Genomic DNA, 14,919 nt, shown 5'->3' on the forward strand with positions numbered 1-14,919 from the left:
AGCTAACTAAGATAACTAACTAAAATGTCTAAGTTGGTTACCTGAATCCAACATTAGAGTGAAGGCCAGCGTTCCAATATTCGTGATGCAGACGCTGTAAATTCATTGGATTATGAAAGACCAACAGTAACGAGTTGTCTTGTGTATGGTAATAAGAATCAACACACCTGTATTGCTGACTGGCTTCTTGAAGAACCTGAAAATCAAAACGAATGCATTGTTTTGTCTTTTTTTCCCCCAAGAGAAGGGTCTCCTGCTAGGGCCTTTCTCTGCTTCCTCCTTTTTCTCCCCTATCTCCGTGATGCTAGTCAAGGTGAGAGCAGAGATGGCAGATATTTTCAGGACCATTGTAGTGACTCTTATAAGAAAAACAAATCCTAGGCTCCAAGCATAGAGGTATTTGCTCAAGTGTTTTTCATTAATGCTGTGAGATAATAAAGTCTTTCCATACCTTCATTTTAAGCTTCTCTGGTAGCTCAGCTGGTAAAGAATCCACCTGCAATGCAGGAGACCCTGCTTCGATTCCTGGGTCAGGAAGATCCCCTGGAAAAGGGATAGGCTATCCTCTCCAGTATTCTTGGGCTTTCCTGATGGTAAAGAATCCACCTGCAGTATGGGAGACCTGGGTTTGATCCCTGGGTTGGGAAGATCGCTTGGAGGAGGGTATGGCAATCCACTCCAGTATTTTTACCTGGAGAATTCCATGAAAAGAGGAGCCTGGTGGGCTACAGTCTATAGGGTTGCAAAGAGTCAGACATGACTGAAGCGACTTAACACATACACACACACCTTCAGATAAATCATCTCATTTTATCATAAAAGCCTCAGATAAATTGGTATGACTATTTTTTCTCATTTTAAAATATTAAAAGCTGCATCTTTCAGTATCGTTTGTGGCCAAGAGAGAATAAGAGACTTGCCTAAGGGTATGGAGTTCCTAAGTTCTGGTACAAGGGCTTATACCAGTCTTTTGACTCTAAATGTCACATTTCACACTCCACACAGCGCTCTCCACTACACCACGGTGTGGTGCAGAGACATACTGTGAGTGGTCTTCCTGATACATACTGTTTCTACACAACTTCTATCCCTGATCCTTTCCAAAACATTTTATCCTCAGCACTGTAATTGCAGCCACAAACAGAGAGGCCCTGTGGGCAGCTGCCTTTTCCTTATGCCAATCAACATAAAGAAATATGTCCATAGGGAAAGAAATTAGACAGTTGTGGGGTTTTGTTTTGCTTTTTCTTGTCCATATCAATTTGGTGGAGGCAGCTTTCTGTTCGCCACTGTTCAGATGATCTGAAGGCATGGAATTGCATATTATGTCAGGAAAGGACTATTTTACTTTTGCTGTCAATTGCACACTGGTAGTATAACTAAAATAATACATTTACTCCCCAATCTAACCCCCATAAGCCTTTATGAAGCGGCATTTAAATTTTTACAACTGTTCCTGAGAGCCAATACAAGAAACACATATGTGGTAAATTTGTTTCTTTCTCTTTTTTCAGCCTGCACAGTGCAGATGTGGGGATCTTAGTTCCCTGACCAGGGCTCAAACCCATGCTCCCCTGCAGTAGAAGGATGGAATCTTAACCACTGGACTGCCGGGGAAGTCCTGACATGGTAAATATTTTTGCATTTAAAACATTTTGCTCTATGGGGGTCCTATCCGTTACTTTACTTTTTTTTGGCAAATTCCTTTCAGATTTTAAATTAGAAAAACAAACAACCAGTCAAAATTCTATTTTTGATGAATGTGTAGGTGTTCTCAGTCAATATTTGATAAAAGTTTCACACAATTTCTTTCTTTTCCTTTTTAACAATTTGGCCACAACATTGCAAATCAACTATACTTCAATACATTTAAAAAACTTGGCTTTTACCTACTATTATATATTGATATTTTTCTCCTTAATTAAGCTTTTCATTAAAATGGAGACCTACAACATTCACAGGAAAACAAAATGAACGAGATGGCTAAGACTCTTCTTTAAAATATGATTAAGATTTTTACAGAGGATTCTGGAGTTCAGAGATGTGTGTTTAAGAAGCAAGTGATGGTGCACCTGATATGGAGAGAAGGGATTGGAGTGGGGGGAGAGTGAAATAGGCTGATGATATTACAGTAGATGGGGAGGATGGAACTTAGATTAAAGTAGCAGCAGCGGAGATGGTGAATAGCCTCAAGAGGTCTTTTGAGGTGTATCCTCAAAACTCGATGATGGATCAGATATGTGGGACAAAGGAAAAGCTGAAGTAAGGAATGACTCTCAGCCTTTTGGCTTGACGCTGACATTTTCTGAGATGGATGAGGGGAGAAGCATGCTTAGGTGGGGAAATTATTTGCTTCAGGTGGGACACTAGATATTTAAGATGCCTATCAGAAATTCACTAATGTGGAATTCACTCAAGATAGAGAGATAATTTGGAAGACAAACTTTTATGAGTCATCAGGATTAGACATATGTAGTAGATGAAATCATTGCGACCTCGTGGACTGTAGCCCAGCAGGCTCCTCCGTTCATGGGGTTCTCCAGGCATGAATACTGGAGTGGGTTACCATTTCCTTCTCCAGGGGATCTTCCCAACCCAGGAATCGAACCCACATCTCCTGCATTGCAGGCAGACGCTTTAATCTCTGAGCCACCAGGGGAGATAGTAGATGAAATCATTAAAAGAGTGTTTACAGAGGAGAGAAGACACTTCGAGACTGAGGCTTGAGGCATTTCAATATTTAAATGGTAGGTAGAGGAGAAGTACTCAACAAAATTCCAGATGGAGCACGGAGGAGGAATCCAGTATGGTGCTTTGGGAACCAGGAGTGAACAGTGTTTTGTGGGGAAGTGATCACTTTTGTGATGAAAAGGTCAAGGAAGATGAACACAGAAGTGTTCATTAGGTTTGGCAGGACAATTACAGGTGACCTTGAAAAGTGAAGCTTCAGGACTTCCCTGGTGGTTCAGTGGCTAAGACTCCAGGCTCCCATTGCAGAGGGCCTAGGTTCGATCCCTAGTCAGGGAATTCGATTCCACATGCTGCAACTAAGACTTCACATACCGCAACTAAGACCTGGAGTAGCCAAATAAATAAATAAATATTTTTTTAAAAAGAAATAAAAGTTAAGCTTCTATGGAGTGGGGAGGACAGGGCTAAAACAAAATAAAATCTGAAATGAACTTCCAGTTAAAAAATGAAAGATTAAACACATGCACTTCCTAACCCCTCACTAAAGGAACAGTCAAATTCGAGTTTTAATATCACAAAGTTGAAGCCCAAGGAAGATGAGACAAAAGAAACATTGTGGAGGCTAGAAAGCAGAAGAATAAATGGTAACTCATTTAGCAGAACATGAAAAGTCAAATTCCAAGATTAGTTTTAAGAGAGACCAGAAGGAACTTTATGAGCAGAAACACAGAAAGGCTCCGGAAATGGCAGAGTTAGGTACCTCTGAAAGTGGAGTGAAAGTGGCAATGAAAATAGGAAGATTAATGTCTTTTGAGAAGCCTCAACCATTCTGGGCTGCCAGGGTAGTGCCCATTTCTCACATCAGCAGAAGAAAGGAGGATTATTACTATAGAAGCTCCTGGATTTTTAAGGGGAGGGACCCTGGGCACCACTGAGGGAGAGCTATACCACAGAAGAAAGAATTCTGTAAAAGTTGAATTGGCATGGTCTAATAGAAATATAAGGTCAGCCACAAATGTGAGCCATGTGTGCAATTTTAAAATTTATAGTAGTCATATTTTAAAGGTACAATTAAGCTATATATTTTATTTAACCTAATACATCAAAATATATTATCATGTCAATATGTAATCAATATAAAAATTGCTAAGTACTCAGAAGCTACACGTGACTAGTGGCTACCATATTGGACAGTGCAGATCTAGACACTGGGTGGTAAGAAATCTGAAATTCCTCTCCTCCATCATTTGGCTCCTAAAACCCTGACAAGTTATGTCTTGGAAGAGAAGAGACCAGACTTTTTCCCGTAGAGACTCTAAATGGCCCAAGAGTATAGAATTAATACATCAACATTCACAGGTCGTTCAAGACACCCCGCTTCCCTGCAGCCAAATTACCCAACAACAAGGTCAGGTTATTGACAGCTTTCCCCCACTTTGACTTTATGCAGCACTTCCGATCATATTTTTTAGTATCTCATTATGAATATAAACAAAGAGGCAAATATCACTAGATGCTATTCTTCAATATGGAAAATGAAGACACCTCCCCCACGAAAAATAATAGTTAAACCTGGGGTGGTTTTCAGGGGGAAGACTTCAAAGGACTTTAGTATATCCTCATAGAGATAAGAGAAGATATGGTACCAGGGAATGTGAAGAGTATGTTTTATAAATATAATTTATAATTATAAATATAACTTTATGATATTAATATTATAACAACACATACAGAAGATTTGATAGAAAAATTCAATGAAAGCAGAGACATATTTCCAGAATAAGAAGAAAAGCTGTTGGAAACTTGGACAGAAAGGATAAGGAAATTGGAAGTTCAGTCTAGAAGTCCAATACCAGAACAACAGGAGTTTCAGGAAGAAAGACTAAAGAAAAGGGAGGGGAGGGGATTATTAGAGTGATGATTGTATAATATTTTCCAGAATGTAAAGATCGGAGTTTCTGGATTATACTGGGCTCCCCGGCGCAGTATTAGGAATAGAACCACACATCAAGACATATCAACAGGAAATCCAGAACACTGGAACAAAAAGAAATCTTAAAGACCTTACAGAGAGAAGAAAAAACACAGACTCACTGATCAGGAATCAGAATTTCACTGTTTTGTTTTTGCTTTTTTTTCTCAAGGACATTCTGGAAAGCTAGAAGACTATTGAGGAATGGCTTCAAAATGTTGAAGGAAAATACTTTTTAACTTAGCATCTTATATAAAGCCAAACTGGCAGTTGAAAGTATAGAACTAAGGTATTTTCAAACATCCATCACCTCAAAAATTTACCTGCCATTTATGTTAACACAGGAGGCGACTTGAAAAGACAGTCCCCTATAAAAAGAGAGTAACCCAAGAGAGGACAACATGGGATACAGAAGACAGTATCTAACTGGAAAGAGAGGCAAAGGATATGGCCAGGATGACAGCAAAGGGGATGGCAGGACCACAGCTGTGTAGCATGCCCTCTCTGAGAACTGGCGGAATTTCCTTTGCTGCTTTGTATAGTAGCTTCTGACAGCGGTCATCAATCCTTGGTGTATTTTAGCTTGGATCTGCCTCATTCTAATCTCCACCTCTCTGGTTACAAAATATTCTCCCTGTGTGTCTTTAGTTGGTATTTTCTTCTTCTTACAAGGACATAAATCACATTTGACTGGAGCCCACTATAATGACCTTAATTTGATTACATCATTTAGACACCCTAATTCCAAATAACCCACTTTCAGGTCCTAGGTGTAAGGATTTTAAAAAAATGTTTTGAGGGACACTGTTCAACATAAAACAGTTCACACTGAAAGTGAAAGTCGCTCAGTTGCTCTGACTCTTTGTGACCCCAGGGACTATAGAATCCATGGAATGTTCCAGACCAGAATAATGGAGTGGGTAGTCTTTCCCTTCTCCAGGGGATCTTCCCAACTCTGGGATCAAACCCAGGTCTCCTGCATTGCAGGCGGATTCTTTACCAGCTGAGCTACCAGGAAAGCCTACAGTTCACCTTGTGGCCTCTCAAATTCATATCTTTCCCATGTATACAATATAGTCAACCAATCCCAACATCCTTCAAAGTTTTAACCCTTTCCAGCATCAACTCTAAGGCTTAAATGTTATCTAAATATCTTCTAAGTCAGTTATGGGTGTGACTCAGTTTCTGGTCCATCCTTGGGCAAAATTCCTGTTCACCTGTGACCCTGTGAACCCAGAAAACAAGTTGAAGGCAAGCAGAGGTTCAGAACACACAGGAAAGATATTGCTTAGACAACACAACTGATGGAATATCTGTTAGGTTTGAATGTACTGAGCAGAGATTTACTCTTAAGCAGAGAATTTAGGGGAGAGTAATGACAACTGTTTATCAAACTAAACAAATAAAAAGGAAATGTAATCCAGGATACTACACAGTGCAGCTATGAATCAGTTCAGTTCAGTTGCTCAGTCATATCTGCCTCGCTGTGACCCCATGGACTGCAGCAAGCCAGGCTTGCCTGTCCGTCACCTACTCCCAGAGCTTACTCAAACTCATGTCCATTGAGTCAGTGATGCCATTCAACCATCTCATCCTCTGTCGTCCCCTTCTCCTCCCGCCTTCAATCTTTCCCAGCGTCAGGGTCTTTTCCAATGAGTCAGTTCTTCACATCAGGTGGCCAAATACTGGAGTTTCAGCTTCAGCATCAGTCCTTCAAATGAATATTCAGGACTGATTTCCTTTAGGTTTGACTGGTTGGATCTCCTTGCTGTCCAAGGGACTCTCAAGAGTCTTCTCCAACACCACAGTTCAAAAGCATCGATTCTTTGGTGCTCAGCTTTCTTTATAGTCCAACTCTCACATCCATATATGACTACTGGAAAAACCACAGATTTGACTAGATGGACCTTTGTTGGCAAAGTAATGTCTCTGCTTTTTAATATGCTGTCTAGGTTGGTCAAAACTTTTCTTCCAAGGAGCAAGTGGTTTTTAATTTCATGGCTGTAGTCACCATCTGCAGTGATTTTGGAGCCCCAAAAGATAAAGTCTCTCACTGTTTCCATTGTTTCCCCATCTATTTGCCATGAAGTGATGGGACCAGATGCCATAATCTTAGTTTTCTGAATGTTGAGTTATAAGCCAACTTTTACATTCTCTTCTTCCACTTTCATCAAATGGTTCTTTAGTTCTTCGCTTTCTGCCATAAGTGTGGTGTCATGTGGGGTTATTCATATTTCTCCTAGCAGTCTTGATTCCAGCTTGTGCTTCATCCAGCCTGGCATTTTGCATGATGTATTCTGCCTATAAGTTAAATAAGCAGGGTGACAATATATAGCCTCGACATACTCCTTTCCCTATTTGGAACCAGTCTGTTGTTCCATATTCTGTTCTAACTTATTTCTTGACCTGCACACAGATATCTCAGGAGGCAAGTCAGGTGGTCTGGGACTCCCATCTCTTGAAGAATTTTCCACAGTTTGTTGTGATCCACACAGTCAAAGGTTTGGCATAGTCAATAAAGCAGAAGTAGATGTTTTTCTGGAACTCTATCGCTTTTTCTGTGATCCAATGGATGTTGGCAATTTGATCTCTGGTTCCTCTGCCTTTTCTAAATCCAGCTTGAACATCTGGAAGTTCACGGTTCACATACTGTTGAAGCCTGGTTTGGAGAATTTTGAGGATTACTTTGCTAGTGTGTGAGATGAGTGTAATTGTGCAGTAGCTTGAGCATTCTTTGGCACAGCCTTCCTTTGGGATTGGAATGAAAACTGGCCTTTTCCAATCCTGTGGCCACTGCTGAGTTTTCCAAATATGCTGACAAATTGAGTGCAGCACTTTCACAACATCACCTTTTAGGATTTGAAATAGCTCAACTGGAATTCCATCACCTCCACTAGCTTTGTTCCTAGTGATGCTTCCTAAGGCCCACTTGACTTCCTTCGCATTCCAGGTTGTCTGGCTCTAGATGAGTGATCACACCATTGTGATTATCTGGGTCATGAAAATCTTTTCATATAGTTCTTCTGTGTATTCTTGCCACCTCTTCTTAATATCTTCTGCTTCTGTTAGGCCCATACCATTTCTGTCCTTTATTGTGCCCATCTTTGAATGAAATGCTACGTTGGTATCTCTAATTTTCTTGAAGAGATCTCTAGTCTTTCCCATTCCATTGGTTTCCTCTATTTCTTTGCACTGATCACTGAGGAAGGCTTTCTTACCTCTCCTTGCTATTTTTTGGAACTATGCATTCAAATGGGTATATCTTTCCTTTTCTCCTTTGCATTTCTTTTTCTCAGGGATGGTCTTGATCACAGCCTCCTGTACAATGTCACCAACCTCCATCCATAGTTCTTCAGGCACTCTATCAGATTTAATGCCTTGAATCTATTTGTCACTTCCACTGTATAATTGTAAGGAATTTGATTTAGGTCATAACTGAATGGACTAGTGGTTTTCCCTATTTGCTTCAATTTAAGTCTGAATTTGGCAATAAGGAGTTCACGATCTTAGCCACAGTCAGCTCCCAGTCTTGTTTTTGCTGACTGTATAGAGCTTCTCCATCTTTGGCTGCAAAGAATACAATCAATCTGATTTTGGTGTTGACCATCTGGTGACCTCCATGTGTAGAGTCTTCTCTTTGTGTTGTTGGAAGAGGGTGTTTGCTGTGACCAGTGCTTTCTCTTGGCAAAACTCTATTAGTCTTTGCTCTGCTTCATTCTGTATTCCAAGGCCAAATTTACCTGTTATTCCAGGTGTTTCTTGACTTCCTACTTTTGCATTCCAGTCCCTTATAAAGAAAACATCTTTTTTTGGGGTGTTAGTTCTAGAAGGTCTTGTAGAACTTCATAGAACCATTCAACTTCAGCTTCTTCAGCATTACTAGTCAGGGCATAGAGTTGGATTACTGTGATATTGAATGGTTTGCCTTGGAAATGAACAGAGATCATTCTGTCGTTTTTGAGGTTGCATCCAAGTACTGCTTTGTGGACTCTTTTGTTGACTATGATGACTACCCCATTCCTTCTAAGGGATTCTTGCCCACAGTAGTAGATAGAAGGGTCATCTGAGTTAAATTCACCCATTCCAGTCCATAGCGGTTTGCTGATTCCTAAAATGTTGATGTTCACTCTTGCTATCTCCTTGTTTGACCACTTCCAATTTGCCTTGATTCATGGATCTAACATTCCAGGTTCCTATGCAATATTGCTCTTTACAGCATCGGACCTTGCTTCCATCAGCAGTCATATCCACAACTGGGTGGTGTTTTTTGCTTTGGCTCCATCTCTTCATTCTTTCTGGAGTTATTTCTCCACTGATCTCCAGTAGCATATTGGGCACCTACCAACCTGGGGAGTCCATCTTTCAGTGTCCTATCTTTTTGCCTTTTCATGCTGTTTCAGCTGTGAATAGCACTTACATGATAAATCTTGAAATCTAATGAAAAATTATGATATGGTTACAAGTTTCAGAGAATGGCAAGGTTTGAGTTTATGAGTGTGTATATGTATGTATAGGTGGAGAAGGCAATGGTACCCCACTCCAGTGCTCTTGCCTGGAAAATCCCATGGACGGGGGAGCCTGGTGAGCTGCTGTCTATGGGGTCGCACAGAGCCGGACGTGACTGAAGCGACTTAGCAGCAGCAGCATGTATGTACAGGAGTGCATGAGTGAGTGTATGTGCACGTCTCAGTGTGTGTTATATGGGGGTGGGCAAGCTGTTTTCTTAAGAGGGAGTCAGTTGATGATGGTAACTCAATATCTTGTTATTTAGAGATAACCGAGTTAAGTAGCAAAAGAAACAGGTAAATACCTTGAAGACTTTTGCCTCTGGGAGTTGTGTCATGGCATGGGAGTGTGCATGCTCAGTCATGTTTGACTCTTTGTGACCCCACTGACTAACCTGCCAGGCTTCTCTATCCATGGAATTCTCCAGGCAAGAATACTAGAGTAGGTTATCATTTCTTTCCTCCAGGGGATCTTCCTGACCCAGGGATTTGACTCCTGCATTGGCAGGCAAATTCATTACCACTGAACCACCTGGAAAGCTCCATGGGCATGGGAGGGGCCTGGTATTTTTCACAAGACTCTTTACACAACGCTTTGGCTTTAAATAATAAGTGGATGTAAAATTTTAATAAAGGTAAAATTTAAATTAAAAGAATAAAATAAAAAAGAGTACAAGTTTTTGCATAAAATGTAAAATTGACAAAAAGAGCTTGCTTTAGTATTACTCATTATTTTGCATAGTGGTTAAGAGCACAAGTTCTGGGTCTGATTTCTTGGGTTTGTTTGTATCTTGCTTCTCTCATTCATCAACCAGTGAGACCCTTTCCAGTGTGACCTTGGACAAAAGTTACTAGTGGTTAAGGTGCCTCCGTTTTCTACTATTTAAATAGTTTCTACTTCATAGGATTACTGAAGAGATTAAATAACCTAGTAATACATATTAATCATTGACTAGCAGCAGCACCATGTGGTAAGTGCTCAACAAATGTTAGCCATTACAGTTTACATTGAATTGTTAATTCCATCAGAAAATATTTAGAAATGTTGTGAAAACTGAAGAGAGCCAACAGGCAACATGGGGAAATATAAGGTTGCTTCCCAATAACATCTTACTTTTATTACTATGGTTTTTTTTTTTTAAACATGTGCAGCAGTCATGCACATATCTTTTTTCTTAAGAGACTTCATTAAAAAAAACACATCCTTTAAGAAAGTATATTTTAAACTATTTTGGGCATGCATAGCACACAGTCTGGGAATAAACTCACTTTATAGCTGAAGTAAATGGGAATATTGATCTGAAATAGATCTGAGAGTGACCTAGAAGTGAACTGTTCTAAATCACACTGAGCCTCCCCAGACCAATCTGATGAGACTCATAGCCCATTAATACCTGAAGCAGAACTTTTGGTTTAAAATGTTCAGTAAAACTCCAGTCCATTAGATTGCGTTGCTGGGTTTTCTTTATGTCCTCTAACTCGGCTTCTACAGTCATCTTCTTTGGTTTCTTAAAAAAAAAAAAAAAATCAGAGGAATACAATTTCAGCTTTAATTTGTTTAAGTCCAAATGAAGCCCTCTTGGACTCCATCAACTAACCAGCATGCACTCCATCTAATTGGGGGAAATCTGCATATGTATAAATCCATATGGCAACATTTTAAGAGAACTGCTGCCAGAAAAAGTATGCCTTTGACTTTTTTTTTTATGGGCAACATAATCTAAATATTTTTATTGTTAGGTTATACTCTTCTGAGTCCTGTTAGCAATTATAGGCAGGTTTTCTGAACTCACTTCAAGACAGCATTAGTTCTACATAGCTGTATGGTCAGCAGGTGTTCGTGACGTTGCCAAGCCACACTGTCTAGAGAGAAGCATGGAGCCTGGAAGTTTTGCTTGAGCGGCTGGTGAAATTAACTCCTTTCTCTCCAGCTGGAACCGAGCTGGGGTAGGGGGATCTGAATAAACCCCTCTCCTCTAGTATTAGCCCCTTCCTGCTAAGTTTCTCTCTTTTTTTAGTTCATGGTTTTCTCAGATCTTACTGGCATCTACACTTTTAGGGCAATAATTCCCTACCTTTTCAAGAAGATCAGCATTTGTGACCGCTTCATCTTTGATCTCATTGTTCATGGTCTGCTCTGTAAATCAAAGACACCGATATCCAGTTGTGTTTGGGCTTTGTTCTCTCTTTGGTCAATGCTGTGCTTTTTGTTGCCATGTGATCTATGTTTCTGTGCTGAAAAGGTAATTCCTGAAATGCATGTTTCATGCCTCCAAAAAGGTGTTTTTGTCAATAATTCTAAATTAGTGTCTACCTAGAAAAGTTATACTAAGTCCTTTGAAAAGAACCCAGCTCCTTATATAATACATTCCTAAATCATATATTAGATATTCTGCCTTCAGACTGTATGGCTTGCTTCTGACATGTACTTTTATCTTATAAGCTGATATTTACTGATTAAACTATGTCAACTGCTCACCACACACTGTTGTCTGTTATGATGCTGGTACTATCACAAAGCCTTTTCAAACTTCTGGGTTGTATCTTGTGAGTGACAGACTAGGACAGGGGCAGGGATGTCTGGAAAGGAGAATCACCTGACGAAAGCACCTCCTACTAGAAAAAGCAATTCCATACACTATCCTGGTAAGCTTTTCCCCCATTCATTAACAATTTATTAATTTAAAACCTATTTAATGGGCATCTGCAGATTTACAGAGTTTTTAAAAGTTAGTTAAATGAATAAAATGAATAGGGAGCTGGATTCCACGGGGCCCCTTATCATGGACACACTAGCTCTCACTATGACCAAAGAGTATACTTATATGATAACTGGGACTGTGATAACCTCCTTGAGTACTAAGCACACAGCCATAAATGGAGAGGGAAGAAACCGACTGATGGTGTTGATTTCTGAATCACCCTGTTTCAGTAAATCTTAAAGTTAACAAATGTGTTATGTAGAGGAATTCCATGACATATGAGTTTCACATGGATAAATGGACACTTTACTGTGAAAGTTTCAGAATGTGTAATATACTCTTGTGACTGTGAATCTCTAAGAAAGAAAGAAATCAAGGACATAGCATATTCCAAATCTGACCAAAGTAATAAAGTGGGGGGGGCATTGAATCTTGTAACATATCTGTCTTACTGCTCAAAGGCAGCCAGTATGACTTTTTATCACCGTCCGAATAATAGCAAATTGTTCCCTGGGAAGTCATATATAAAATGGTTCCAGCTTGACTCTCCAACCGCACCTCCTTCTACTCTCCCTGGCTCATTCCACTGCAGACTCACTGGCTTGCTTGTTGTATCTTGAAGTTTTTGAACTTGACTTTCTCTCTGTCTGGCATGCTTTGCTTTTAGATAGTCATCTGTTTCAAACCCTTCATTCATATTGCTGTTCAACTGTCACCTCCTCAAGAGTCTTCTGCTTCTTATCCTGCTTGATTTTTGATCATAGCATTTATCCACGCCTAATAATATTTGTCTGTCTCTCCATCTCAAATGTGAATTCCTAGGGAATAAGAACTATTTTCCCGAACCGTACTCTGAGCACCCAAAACACACCAGGAACTCGGTAAATATATATATATATATATTTTGATTGAATGAGAGAAATCTACATCATGTATTAAAACTATCGAGCCAAATAGAGAGTGCAGAAATGTGGAAGAAATCCTACAACAAAAGCTTATTTGTGGGGTAAGCCTAAGCTCAGCTGGTAAAGAATCTGCCTGCAATGCAGGAGACCTGGGTTCAATCCCTGGGTTGGGAAGATTCCCTGGAGAAGGGAAAGGCAACCCACTCCATAATTCTGGCCTGGAGAATTCCATGGACAGTCCATGGGTTCGCAAAGGGTCAGACATGACTGAGCAACTTTCACTTTCACAAGATCTAAATTTTCACTGTATGGCAAAGAGAACCACATCTGGGCTTTTAGAGGGACCAGCTAATTACATCTAAGCAAGATAGGCCAAATGTTTTACTTGTCTTTAGGAGCATAGCTACTTACATTTTTGCTACTAGATCCATCTCACTTTGGGCTGGTGAGGGTGACAGCATGAATGTTCCATTTTGATTTATAAGAAAACTATAAATTCAATTCAGTTTAATATTTATATAATACAGACACTCAAGAGAAAACTCAGGCCAACTATAACTCTAAATAGACCATTATGTCCCATGTGTCCTTGAAGCAATTGATATGCAATCTGTGGAATAAAAATTATTCTATTCTATGGGCTGCCAGATTTCCGGGAGACTTGATATTCCCTCTTGTGTCTAAGGATCCAATAGAAAAAAAGTCTCCAGTTTAGAAAATACGTTTTAAAAAACTGTGCATCAGATATTTTGTCAAAGGGAAGAACATTCTAAGACTAATCTGAACTCTATTTAATAGTAGAGTAAAAGTCATTTTTTTTTCTTTCTTTCTGATTTCTTCCTTCAACCGCATAATCCTTTGACAGTGTGATTCAGTAGTTTTTGACACATCTGGAAATGGATGCATTCTCATCCCTTTGAAAAATAGCTTTCCTAATCTGTTTTACTTTAGAGATAACAAGATCCCTCTGCAAAGCAGTTACTTTATTAAAAAAACACTCAACAAGCATAAAGGGCACATCTAAACCTATAGCCTCATGGTTATCAACTCTCAGGTTTTCCATAAATATCCAATAGGCCCCGTCAAGTTCAAAACCAGTCTCAGATGGAAATCTACTGTTCGGTTGAGAAAAGCACAAGTATTTAGCCCTTCAAGTCCAGGAACAGGCTTTTCTATGTATTTGATGCTAAGATGGCTGTGCAGGAAATACGTGAACAATTTCTGCTTTGTTTAGAGATTTAAAAGTGGCTGCTTCAGAAATGTGACTCAGTTAGGGGAAAAATGCAAAAACAAACAAACAAAAGATTAGCAACAACAAAAATTTACCTTACATGTTAATAACCCCAGTGAGGCACCAAGGTTCATCTACCCATCTCCATCCAAATGTAACAAGTCCTTGACATAGGCCAGCCTACATCAGGTAGAATCCCTCACAGGCCATGCGTTCAGCTCTCAAGATTGCTTGGCCACTAGGATACACCGTCCATTATAGCATTTTTAGCCACGATGATTTAGGGAATTGCTATAAATGTTTACTTTGCACCAGGACTCAGAACACAAATTTACGTGGTTTGACCACCAGGTGGCAAAAGTTGCCTGAGGAAAACTATGTACCAACTGCTCTGTTTTTTCTTTAAAAACAAAAAAAGGCAAAATAAAACAAACAAACAAAAAACCCCTCTGGCCTTATCTCTCTCCTGGCTTATTCTGGCTCTATATTAACTCAAAATGACTTCTTTATTATACATTTATATTCCCATAGGACTCACTAATGCTGTAATATCTCAAGTTAATTTTTTGTGAGTTAGACTAATAGGTAAGGGTATCTAGAATAGGGAGATACAGAACCAACCCTAAAGGTAAGGAATCAGCCCTGAAGGTAAGCAACCAGCCCTAGGAAGTCCCAAAGGCAGCAAAATTGGGTATGTATAACCATGAAGAAGAGAATATGGATATGGTTAAACCACTAGATGCATCACAAGGAATTTCTTGGAACTGAGGAAGCCACAAGACACAGTGGAGGAAGCACTGGTTTGGATCCCTCTTTGGAATCCTGACTTCCTGCTCATATGTGGTTGAACAAGTTACTTAAACCCCTCTGAGTCTTTGTTTCCTCATCTTCAGGATTAGGCTAATGCTAACTT

At 39.7% G+C, this 14,919-nt stretch overlaps 1 protein-coding gene across 1 annotated transcript in view; it reads right to left on the reverse strand.

The window, feature by feature from the left end:
* Window positions 1-14,919, reverse strand: part of SPAG17 (sperm associated antigen 17) — a 259,656-nt gene that overhangs the window by 131,517 nt on the left and 113,220 nt on the right. Inside the window, exons 16-18 of the mRNA XM_069602119.1 lie at window positions 11,244-11,305; window positions 10,563-10,676; window positions 42-196 (exon numbers count right to left, since the gene is read on the reverse strand). Of these exons, the coding sequence (XP_069458220.1) occupies window positions 42-196; window positions 10,563-10,676; window positions 11,244-11,305 (331 nt within the window). The remainder of the gene's footprint in view (window positions 1-41; window positions 197-10,562; window positions 10,677-11,243; window positions 11,306-14,919) is intronic.

Source organism: Ovis canadensis, chromosome 1 (assembly GCF_042477335.2).
Source record: "Ovis canadensis isolate MfBH-ARS-UI-01 breed Bighorn chromosome 1, ARS-UI_OviCan_v2, whole genome shotgun sequence".
Classification (NCBI taxonomy): Eukaryota; Metazoa; Chordata; class Mammalia; order Artiodactyla; family Bovidae; genus Ovis; species Ovis canadensis.